Here is a 12,635-nt window from a genome sequence, read left to right on the forward strand (position 1 = left end):
TTGGCCACCATGATCAATAGAATTTACCCGGATGGACTTTTTCTTTTGGGTAGTTATCAAAGATAAGGTATATTCAGGAAAACCATGCGCGATTGATAATATGATTCAGTTCATAAAAGAAGCATGCCAAGAAATTAATGCCAATAAAGAACTTTGTGCCAAAGTATAAAAGCACTGTGCAAATAGTGAGGGCCGCAAATTTGAGCATATAAGAGATTGTACTTAGTTATTTTGTTATTCTATAAAAACCTATTTAAACTGTATACCTATTGTTATACTTACCTATTATTTAAGCCTTTCCTGACATCCGCCGTATATATACGGCGCACGCCGGGTGGGAAAGTATGGAGCGGACTCACCATCTGAGCCCGCGCCATTGAGCGAGAGTATTACACAGCTGACACTTCCGGGTAACAAGCGGGATTCCGCTCCAGCGCGATCCCGCTCGTTTAACCCGTTAAATGCCGCGGCTAATAGGGACCGCGGCAAATAAATGACTAAAAACAGGGGGGCGACCCCCTGAAAAGTTCCAAAGCCCCCCCCCCCCGTGGTGAGATCTGGGGTGCCGTTGGTTGGCATGGCAGCCTGGGGGCCTGATGATGGCCTCCAGGTCCGCCACCTTTGTACTCCTATAAAGCCCAGCATCTGGCAGGGCTTCGTAGTAGACTGTCAGAATCACAATATACTGCAATACATTAGTATTGCAGTATATCGTGCAAGCGATCTAACGATCACAGGTTAAAGTCCCCTAGGTGAACAAGTAAAATACAGTAAAATAACATTTTCTTTAATAAATAAAAATAAAAAAAATGTAAAATAAAAAAAACATTTTTCCATTTTCCTTCAAGTACAATGTAAAAAAAATAAAAAGCTAACATAATTGGTATCGACGCATCCGTAAAACTCTGAACTATTATATATAATATATAATTATTTAGTCCTCACGGTGAACGCCGTAAAAAATAAGAAGCATCAGAATTGCTGTTTTTTGGTCGCTTCATCTCCCACAAAAAATGAAGTAAAAAGTGATCAAAAAGTCGCATGTACCCCAAAATGTTACCAATATAAACTACAGCTCGCCCCGCAAAAAATAAGCCCTCATACCGCTAAATCGACGGAAAAATGAAAAAAGTTATGGCTCTCAGAATATGGCGACAAAACTTTCATTTTATTTTTAACAATCGTTTTTTTCCTTATAAAAGTAGTAAAACATAAAGAAAACTATATATTAATTTGGTATCGCTGTAATTGTATTGACCCGCAGAATAAAATTAACATGCAGTTTTATACCGCACGGTGAACGCCGTAAAAACAAAACCACCCAAAAGATTTGAGGAATCACAGTTTTTTTCCTATTTCATCCCACATATATATTTTTTCTCGTTTCCCACTACATTATATGGTCCAATAAATGGTGCTGTGAAAATCTAAAACTCGTCCCACAAAAAAACAAGCCCTCATACGGCTATACTGATGGAAAAATAAAAAAATTACGGCTTTTGGAATGTGGGGAGGAAAAAACAAAAGTGAAAATCCGAAAGTGAAAAATGGCTGCGGAGGGAAGGGGTTAAACTGTATACCTATTATTATTATTATTATTATTATTATTATTATTAGATCTACCGATCATTTAAACTCTATACCTATTATTATTATATTTACCTATTATTTAAACTGTATACTTACTTATATACCCCCTGTATATAAGAGGAACTGAGCTCTAACCCCTATAGCAATATTTAAATACATTTTTATGTGAACGTCTGAACATATTTAGTTGATAACATTTTGGAATATAGGCACTCCTTCAGTTCTTACCCCTTCTCTACCATCAGTTTTGTGGCATTTCTTACTCAAGAAGACAGGTTGCCAGGGATGCGTTGCCCAACTACTCCACTGAAAACATTTGGTTGTTAGGCAGCGTATTCATACCAACTAGACTGTCAAATGTGATTCAGTTGCGTAGCTCAAAGTTGGATAAAAGCAGATTGACAGCAGTCAAGTCATTCCCCATATCAGAATTTGTTTACAAAGGGGTTTTCTCAGAATCGCCAATTATCATGTATCCACGGGATAGGTGCTAATTGTCTGATCACTGGAGGCCCCACCGCTAGAACTCTCACTGGTTGCAAAAACTGGGTCCCGACCCCCCAGATCTTCCTCACTGCATCCCCCGCAGTAAGGAGGTGCTTGAATGGAGCTGCGGTCAAGCATGCACCCGCTGCTCCATTCAATGTCTGTGGAAATTACGTAAACGGCCGAGCGATGTCACTCCCATAGACTTTGAATAGAGCGTCAGCGAACATGCTTGACAGCCGCTTCGTTTAATGTCCTCTTCACTACAGTTGAACAGTGAGCAGGAACAGAGAGTTGGGGACACCCATTTACACAATTGATGGGGGTCCCAGCAGTACGCCCTTAGCGATCAGACAATTATTACCTATCCTGTGGATAGGTGATAATTTTCTGATTCTGGTACAGCCCCTTCAATCAGATTTTTCTAAATATAAATGTAGGATCTAGGAATGGGCACATTATCCTATTGAAATCATTCATTCCAAAGGCACAAATCTATATATTTGGTGGCTGACTTTGATAAATCTGTAAATGAGTTGCTTCCAGTATGCTGACAATGAGATGTTTAGAACATTACCTTTCTGTAGAGTTTATTAGCAACATGTCGTGATGTGGTTGGTTGGTATATTCAATGATGCTTACCCATACCAAACACATCCATATTACAATGTGTGTCCTGTGGCTTTATATTGGACCGCAAGTAGTTCTACATCATAATCTCAACTCCCAAGAATTACCATATTACAAAAACTATGCAAAAATGAGTATTACATTATAACATAGAGCAAAACTAAACTGTACTGCAGTACCTGCATCTTAGTAACAAGAAGTAGGGTATTGGTATCGTCATGCTCACTGCCATACTTCTTCCTCCCTATTCTAATATATAAGCTACAAGACACATGACTGAGACTGAATAAAATCCAACTTTATATAATTCAACTTTCCTGCAGAGCCTCCTGAAACAGAACAGTCACTTTCCTCCTCATCCCCCTTTATCAATTCACACAAATCCTGTGAAAAGCATTCTAACACATGCATAGCCTTCCTCCCCGCGCACGCAGCAATACACCCACTGACTACACACCCCTTTCTAATCATTTCCTCAACCATTATTTCTTGTCCATCTCACTCTCTTCCTCCTGTGGGTGCCTCTATTACCATTTCCCTTTTTTATTTTCCATTTTCACCCCCATCATTTACATCACCTCCGCTCACACTTTTCACATTCTCTCTCTCCTTCCTTAGCAATCCACAACCTTATTACCATGGTGATGTCGCTCTGAGCTCTCTTTCTGAAACTGAAGAGAAGGTAAAAAAGAGAAGAGAATGAGAGAGAGGTAAGAAGAGAGTACCAGAGAACAGTCAAAGAAAGAATATAGGAGGACAAAGGGGTAGAAATGTATGGTGGGTACATGACGTGGGAAAGAGACGAGGGGCTTGGAGAGAAAAAAAGGTGTAGTGGGTAGGGTTTGATGAGACAAGACAGGTGAAGAGGGAAACAAGACGGGAAGGAAGACTGAAGAGGATGGTTATACGGAAATGATGAGAAAATATGTGTATATATGTGAGGGAGAAACAGGACAGCAGGAGCAACATCTGAGAGGCCGAGATGCTCTCCCCTCTGTCACAGTGTGCAGCCTCTTTTCCCTTACATGTCGCATTATAGGATGTATCACACAAATGTTTGTCTCGCTTTATGTCTCCTGTGTTTTTTTTGTATGAATTGTGTAATTGAAAATGTGACTGATGTTGTCAGTGTGCAGCACTGTGTATGTGGCTGCTAATAATGCAGCAGTGTGGGAAGGTAATTGCGTGGGGCATACATGTGTATGAGTGTGTAGGTGTACAGTATACAGGATCTACGCATATGAATGTACGTCATTGTTCATGTTAAATGTGTGATTGCAAATGCAGGTATTCAGGTATTTGTCATTTATTTGTCTGCTGATAGATTACCCATTAGATGAGCCAACATAAGAACCGGAAGAAAAAAAAGGTTAGGTATGTTTCTGTCTCATACATTGACAGAGACTGAGTTCATCATCCTCTGGGATTAAGTTCATCCCGTATTGTAATAATCCTCTCCACAATATAGTAAATTTATATTGCACACTTAGGATTTATTTTTGCTTAAAGACACCTGCTGTCCTTAAAGTGTCCAGGATTTTATAGTTTACATACAGAATAACTCTACATAAAAACTCAAACAGCTTTGTAAATACATTACTTTACTTATCTTATACTGATCTTGAGTTGCAGCCTATATTACAGGCCGGAGCTGCATTCAAAATTCTACAGGCTTCAGAGCTGAAATTTCCCAGCATTCCTTGCACTTTCTCTTGAGATTTGCATTCTGTGAACTGTAGTCTTTACCAGGCACTATATAGTAATTTGTAGTGAGAAAAACTAACCATCCCAATGCATTATAGGAGCTTAGCTAAATTGCTAGGGATATGTCTGATGACAAGCTTGTTGACTCTTTCCCATGACAACTATCAGTATTGTGAATGCAGTTTTGGACTAGTACAGACTTTTTAACTCAGGATCAATACAAGATAAGTAATGCAATGTATTTATAAAGTTATTCAACTTTTTATAATTAATTAAACTATAAAATGGTGTTATAAGTGGACATAAGCATCAGCTTCTATGCTACGCTTTAAAATACAAAATTACGTCATAAAGGACAACCTGGTGGCATGGGTTCTTGTTATGTGAAATTCACATGGTAGCTTCCTAGGCAGTTCCAAATCAATTGATATTTGCCACAGTACCCGCTCTTAGAGGAATATGTTATCTCAATGGCTGACACAGGTAGCATAAAGCCCCTGTGCAAGAACTGTGAATGGGCCCCTGACAGGACACTTCCCTCATGGCCTTGCGAGTAACATTGGTGGTAGTAGGAGACAGGTGGAGGAGGTTGCCCTTTCGGTTATATCTTTAACTAGCTTTACCTTTAAGCTATACAGCATCACGCAGTACTAACTAGAAATTGGGCGTTTTGGTATAATTTATGCCTTGGGCGGAGTGCAGTGATGGTATATGGACATCTTAAACATGCCCATATATATAGTAGGGGCCTTTCCTAGCAACAGCTACACCAAAGATGATGGGGGCCTCTTTGTCCCCGGGGCCCTGTGCAGCTGAGCATGCTGCACAGGCAATATGTCCACCTCAGTGTTGTCTACATAAACAAAGTCTTCTTCTTCAGAAATAATGATTTACCTAGGAAGAGATTGACGGCCCCAAATAATAAGATGCAGCTCACCGACTAAGTTAACCAATATTTTGTGTTATCATATAACATTTTTGGATTTACCTCTAAATTATACTTTTCTGATCTGACTGAGATCAGCCTTTTTTTTTTTTTTTTTTTTTTGCTATAGTGTCTAGCTACAACTCGAGGCTTACAGAATGACCAATGTAACACAGATCTCCCTTCACCCAACATGTAAACCTATCCCTGGGAAACATTTCTAGTGATTGTTCTGATAGTTGGTTCTTCTTCCAGATACTTCTACACACAGTGGTTGATAACTGACATTCTATTACATGGTAATGATATCTGCCATTACACATATAACCTGGTGAACTAAAACCAACAAGTTCCAATATCACAGTTGTACCAATACACAAGTAGCGAGACCCTAGAGGCCACACAAAGCACATATATAGTATTTTTCTACATTTTTCTCGTTCAAATGAAAGAACACCTAAATATAAAAATAAAAAATGGTGAACATCACAAATGTAAGATACTAATAAGTTAGCTATAACCCTTGTGGTGGGCTCTCTTTCTGATCATTCTGCCAGCTCAAGTAACATATGTTGTTTCTCCACACACATTTCTTGTTGTACTTCTTATTCTGGAAAAATGTTTTTGGGGATTACCTGTCTCTGACCAGAATCCTCACCCTGATCCTCAGCTGAAAGTGTCCTGGTTGCTTCGTTGCTTGCACTTGTAGTTTCATTGCTTTGAGTGTCAACATACTGGGGTCGAACGGCCGTGCATCATCTTGTTCTTGTGTGTCTTTTAGATTTCTTTTCAGTCTTTTTTCTTCCTCTAAACAACCTTGGCCTTTTGCCACTGTTTGCCATATTTGCCTATTGGCTGAATCCGTACAGTGTCATGATCGGGCAGATCTTTTCAGATTTCCTCTTCAGTTTGGCTCTAACATTTCCCACGAGCTTTAGCAATTGACCAGAAGTTGGTAAGAGAGTCCTTGTACGTGTACTCATGAGTCTCTGTACCGGACTTCTGTCTAGACCTGATGTGGGTATGTTTCTGTGATACATTATAGACGTATAGACAGGTATATACTGTATATCTGTACCTGCCTGGTTTGCTTTCCACATTTTATTGTTTTTACTGCGGATTCTGCTTTGCCATTATTTTGAGGATATCCTCAGGATGACGTCTGGTGCTCAAATTCCCACATCTATGAGTGGTTTGAACTCTTCAGATGTAAATTGAGCAGCATTGTCCGAGATCCCTGCTCAGTTAGGGCCTTTTCACATCAGCGTTGGGCTTCCGTTCATTGGTTCCGTTTGACCTTTCCAACGGAGGAACCGACGAACGGAAAACCAAACAGAAGCGATTGCTTCCATTTGCATTACCATTGATTTCAATGGTAATGCTTCCGTTGCAGTTGGTTTCCGCTTGTTTCCATTCCGTAAGGTTTTGATTTTCTTAGCGGAAACAATAACGGAAAGGTCGAACGGCCCTTAGTGTTAGTGCTCTGCTCGCAAATGTGATTGGCTTTTTGTTCTGCATTAGTGTGGCTCCAAGGCCGTTTCTGAGGCATCGCATTATACTACCACTAGTTGATCTGAATCCAAAAATTTTAGGGTTGCTGTGTCTGTAATAGCCTTCCTCACTGACTGTAAAGCTATTTCTTGGGCTTCTGTCTATTCCCAGAGTACATCATTGTGAGTTAGCTGCCTCTGTGGCTCACACATATTTGATCATTTGGAAAGTTAAATCATCAGGCACCGGAACCATTGTAATCCACATACATCTGTAGGGGTAGGCATGTCTTGTATTGCCCTCAACTTTTCAGGGTCCACTTATGCACAAATGACGGTAAGAATATTTTTCTCTGGATCTGTCCAAGAATTCTATCATGTTCTGATCATGGTCCTTTTTGGAACTGTCTCCAACTATTAGTTTATAATCTGCTATTGTTTTTACTCCACAAAGGCCTTCTGAGGCTTGCGTCAATTTCTGCTGAAACACCTCTGGAGCAGAGTTTAATCGCATGGGCATACTCAGCCATTTATAGCGTTCAAATGAAGAAGAAAATTCTGTCAATAAACTTGTTTCTTCATCCAGTTCCACGTGCTAAAATCCAATTTTCACATCACATACAGAAAATATGATAGCCTTTGATAGAACTGGGAGAATGTCTTGTATTGTAGGCATTGGATAATGATTTCTTTTCAGAGCCTGGATCAATGGTTTAGGATTAATACATATTCTTAGCTTGCCAGATGGTTTCTTCAATATAACCAAACTGCTTATCCAGTCTGTCCAGGCTTCTGGTGTGCAAATACTCCAGTTCCTCTTTAAGTGGTTGTAGTAAAGCTGCAGGCACTCTTGTAGGTAATATTTTAGGCTGTACTGTTTTATCAATTTTTAGTTTATATTTACCTCCCAAGCACCCATCACCTTCAAATATATCTGCATACTCTGTTTTTATAGTCTGGAAATCCAAGTTGCCTCTGCCTTTTGTTTAGAAATTTGAGTATTCTGAGAAACTTCAAGAACCATAATGTTATGCGACCGTACCTTTATTAAGTCCATAGCCTGAACTGCTCTTAGTCCCAGCAAAGGAATATGATCACCCTCATGCAGAACAGTAAATTCCACTCTGTAACTTGTTTTCTGTTACATGGGTTTCGTAATTTAGGTTAGCATGTCCCCATGGGTCTTAGAACACGTCTGTTATACATCACCAGTACCTTGTCAGTGGGCTCAATGGTTGCCTGTTTGCTAAGCAGAGTAAATTTAATGATTTTGCAGCTTGCTCCACAATCCAGCTGAAATCCAATGGACTGCTCATCCAACAAAAAAAGTTGCAAAAAGCCTCTTTACTTCATTGGCTACTGGTTGTTTGACTACATTGACATTCTCTGTTGCAGGCTGCAGCCATGTGATGTCCTCTGCATTGTCACTATCCATGTCCTGGGTTACTGTGTGGACTTGTCTGTGCTGTTTGCCTGTTTATAGTCTGCACAGAGCTGAGAAATGATTCACCTTGCCACAAGTCCAGCAGGTCTCCGGTATGCTGGACATTTCTCTTAGTCTCTCTCATGTCTTTTACCACAATATTTACAATGAACTGAACTTGCAGGGAGCCTATATTGTTCTCCGGTTCACAGATATTGCATGTACGGTGGCATCATTTGTGACTTTTATCATCTTAAGGCCTGATTCACACCGGCATATTTTTTTTATCAGTATTCCATCCCTTTTTATCTGTCCAAAATACGGAGGTAATGTTAATCAATGAGACTATTCACATGGGCATATAAATAATTTGCGTATTAAAAAAAACGCAGCATAAACTACTTTCATCCGTTTTGCAGATGGAAAACGCCTATTGAAGTCTATGGGTATGTGCACACGATAGCTGCCTTTTACGTCTGAAATTACAGACTGTTTTCAGGAGAAAACAGCTCCTGCATTTCAGTCGTAATTGCTCGTACTCGCACTATGCGAGGCGTCTTTGACGGCCGTAAATTTGAGCTGTTCTTCATTGAATTCAATGAAAAACGGCTCAAATTACGTCCAAAGAAGTGTCCTGCACTTCTTTTACGAGGCAGTCATTTTACGCGTCGTTGTTTGACAGCTGTCAAACGACGACGCGTAAATTACAGGTCGTCGGCACAGTACGTCGGCAAACGAATGAATGGGCACATGTTTGCCGACGTATTGTAGCCGTATTTTCAGGCGTAAATCGAGGCATAATATGCCTCGTTTACGCCTGAAAATAGGTCGTGTGAACCCAGCCTATGTATTAAAGTGTATGGATACATTCGTATTTGGTCCGTATGTGATCTGTATGTCATCCATATTGCATCCATTTTTCAAAGAGGCTGTCTTATGTAATTACACTTTGTCTTTAGAAAACAGCCCATCAGTATTAGGCCTCATGCACACGTCCGTCGGCCATTGTACGGCCGCTAATGACGGTTCCGTGAAAAACAGACCGCACACGGATTGCTTTCATGTGCACTCCATTGTTTCACGGACCAAATCAATGAAAAGGCTGAGACTGTTCCGTCAAAAACGGACTGGAGTAGGACCTGTCCTATTTTTGACGGAACGGCCGCATAAAAACAACGGATGTGTAGATTGCCCCATTGAAATGAATGTGTCAGGGTGCTATCCGTTAAAACAACGGATAGCACTCTGACAACGAAAACTGAAGTGGGCATGAGGCCTTATGGATCTGTAATACTGATGCAATTCTGATGAAATACTGTACAGTATTACGGATCCGTATAAAGGATGTTTACAAAGACGCTCGTGCGGAAGTGACCTAAAGCTCTACAGTTTGCATGAACTTGTCTAAAGCCAAACATTCCTCTCTTAGTAATCTCTCTCTGAGGTGAAAGTCTCTAATCCTGCACACTAGCCTTTCTTTCTTGAGGGATTCTCTTATGTACCCAAATCCACATGTTGCAGCCAGGGCCAGGACAAGGTATTTTGGTGCCTTAGGCAGATAGGGCAAATGGCACTTCTCCTCGTGTGCTCGCACCTAAAATAGCTTCAAAACTACCTTAAAGGGTATGTTTGCATTCATTTTTTTTTAATTAAATAAAACAATGTATTTTGGGATTTTGTTCAAGTCTTAAATAGTTTTTTATTTTAAAAAATCAACTTTTTGAGATACAGCTTCTGTTTCCTGTAGACATAGAAGCTGTATCTTGCCATCAAAGCCGAATTCGTCCGGTCAGCAGGACTGACGGCTCAGATGAGCGCAAGTCGACATGCAGGACTCAGCTGTTATCGATCACATCTAAGTTCATAAAAGATGGGCAGCTTTCTGCTGAGCCATCAGTCCTGCTGACCTGACGGATTTGGCTTTGACGGCAAGATACAACTTCTATGTATATAGGATATATAGAAGCTGTATCTCAAAAAGATAGGGAAGGATAGGTGGAAAAGGGAGAATCCTGCAAGGCGCTGCTGCGTGGTTTCAGTGAAGGTCTAGAAGCCGCGTTTGTTGTCAATGAAGAAGCTCGGGCCCTCACTGGCCGCTGCTGTCAAAAGTTAATTGCCGTTATCTGCTTACCAAAACTCCTCCTCCGACCGTAAATAATGGTCCACAAACATTGTGCGCCTTCTATTGTAATAATCCTCCGTATCTCAAAAAGGAATTTTTTTGTAATAAAAACATATTTGAAACTTATTTTCTAATACATTGTTTTATTTAAGGGCCTCTTCACATCAGTGTTGGCTTTCCGATGAGGGGTTTAGTCGGAGGTTTCCGTCATGGAACCACGCAACGGAAAGTCAAACGGAAACCACAGCTTCTGTTTGCATCACCATTGATATCAATGGTGACGGAAACATTGCTAATAGTTTCCGTTTGTCACCGTTCTGGCAGGTTTCCGTTGTTTCGACGGAATCAATAGCGCAGTCGATGGAAGCTGTGGTTTCCGTTTGACTTTCCATTGCGGGGTTCCACGACGGAAACCTCCGACGGAACCCCTCAACGAAAAACCAACACTGATGTGAACAGGCCATAACAAAAATATGGGCATTAAAAATTTATCAACTGTCAGTTTTTCATGCCCATTTTGTATCACTGTGTCTCCTAATTTTCATCCATTTCCAGTCTGTCTGTCCGTTTTTAATGGCCGATTGACATCCGTTTTGCATCCGTTTTTCATTGGCGTTAAAAAAAACTGATGAGTTTCATTTGTCAGGCTTTTTTGTCCCAACCCCCTTAAAACACCCAAAAGAAGGTCACCTGCTCACCTAGACAATATTTACAGCCTCCCTGTAGATGCCACACAGCCTCCCTGTATATGATGCCACACAGCCCCCCTCTAGATGATGCTACACAGCCTCCTTGTAGATGATGCCACACAGCCTCCCTGTAGATGATGCCACACTGCCCCCTGTACATCATGCCACACAGCCCCCCTGTAAATGATGCCAAACAGCCACCCTGTAGATGATGAGGTGTCTCAAACTCGGTGGGGTAAGTGGGTGATAAATCCACAGTGCCCTCTGTATATACTGCCACAGTGCCCTCTGTAGATACTGCCACAGTGCCCTCTGTAGATAATGCCACAGTGCCCTCTGTAGATAATGCCACATTGCCCACTGTAGATAATTCCGCAGTGCCCTCTGTAGATGCTGCCACAGTGCTCTCTGTAGATGCTGCCACAGTGCCCTCTGTAGATGCTGCCACAGTGCCCTCTGTAGATGCTGCCACACTGCCATCTGTAGATGCTGCCACAGTGTCCTTTGTAGATGATGCTGCCACAGTGCCCTCTGCAGATGCTGCCAAAGTGCTCTCTGTATATAATGCCACACACACCCCTTGTAGATAGTGCCACCCCCCAGTACATAGCTCTATAGAGGCTCTCTCTAGGAGTGGAATCCCCAGCCAGAGCGTTGCCGACACTTTGGCCGGAGATTTCTCTGATAAAGGAGCCCCTAACATCACTGTCTATAAACAGTGACGTCAGGGGATCCTCCTGGTCCGGAATGTGATGTCAGGGGCAACCCTCGGAGCCGGTGTCACAGAACAGAGCACTAGTATAGGCTATGCTCTGGAACTCTGGGGAAGCCACTGATATCACTGTCCATATATGGACAGTGATGTCAGGGGTTTGCCCAGAGCTGGAGTCCCGGAGCAGAGCCGCTTCTAGCTCTCTGCCTGTGATTCCAGCTTCGCTCCTGACATCACTGTCCATATATGGATAGAGATGTCAGGGGCAACCCCAGGGCTGGAGTCGCGGGCAGAGCGCTAGTAGCGCTCTGCCTGGAACTCCCGCACTGCTCCTGACATCACTGTCCATCTATGCACAGTGATGTCAGGGGCAACCCCAGAGTCGGAGTCCCGGGTAGAGCGCTCATCACTGTCCATGTATGGACAGTGTTGTCAGAGGCTTCCCCAGAGTCCCAGATCAGAGCCTATACTAGCGCTCTGCCCGGAACTCCGGCTCTGGGTTGCCCCAGACATCGCTGTCCATATATGGACAGTGATGTCAGGGGATTCCACAGAGTCCCGGAGCAGAGCCTATACTAGCACTCTGCCCGGGACTCAGGCTCTGGGGAAGCCCCAGACTTCTCTGTCCATATATAGACAGCGATGTCAGAGGATTCCACAGAGTCCTGGAGCAGAGTCTATACTAGCGCTCTGTCCGAGACTCCGGCTCTGGTGAAGCCCCTGACACTGCTGTGCATATATGGACAGCGATGTCAGGGGATTCCACATAGTCCCGGGGCAGAGCCTATACTAGCGGCTCTGTGTCCCGCGAGCCTCAAATGACAGCCTCAGGGGCTGCGTGTTTGAGACCCCTGCTGTAGATTA

General features: G+C 42.2%; 1 protein-coding gene across 5 annotated transcripts in view; it reads left to right on the forward strand.

Moving 5' to 3' along the window:
* Nucleotides 1-12,635, forward strand: part of SHANK3 (SH3 and multiple ankyrin repeat domains 3) — a 424,536-nt gene that overhangs the window by 18,971 nt on the left and 392,930 nt on the right. For 3 of the 5 annotated variants that reach the window (XM_075857612.1, XM_075857614.1, XM_075857616.1), the window contains exon 2: nucleotides 3,325-3,416. The exons of 1 other annotated variant lie outside the window; for it this stretch is intronic. In XM_075857612.1, coding sequence (XP_075713727.1) covers nucleotides 3,406-3,416 — 11 coding nt within the window. In that variant the 5' untranslated portion in view covers nucleotides 3,325-3,405. Of the gene's footprint in view, nucleotides 1-3,216; nucleotides 3,417-12,635 lie in introns of those variants that run through there. One more of the 5 variants, XM_075857613.1, reaches the window with a different exon arrangement.

Source organism: Rhinoderma darwinii, chromosome 3, assembly GCF_050947455.1.
Source record: "Rhinoderma darwinii isolate aRhiDar2 chromosome 3, aRhiDar2.hap1, whole genome shotgun sequence".
NCBI classification, from domain to species: domain Eukaryota; kingdom Metazoa; phylum Chordata; class Amphibia; order Anura; family Rhinodermatidae; genus Rhinoderma; species Rhinoderma darwinii.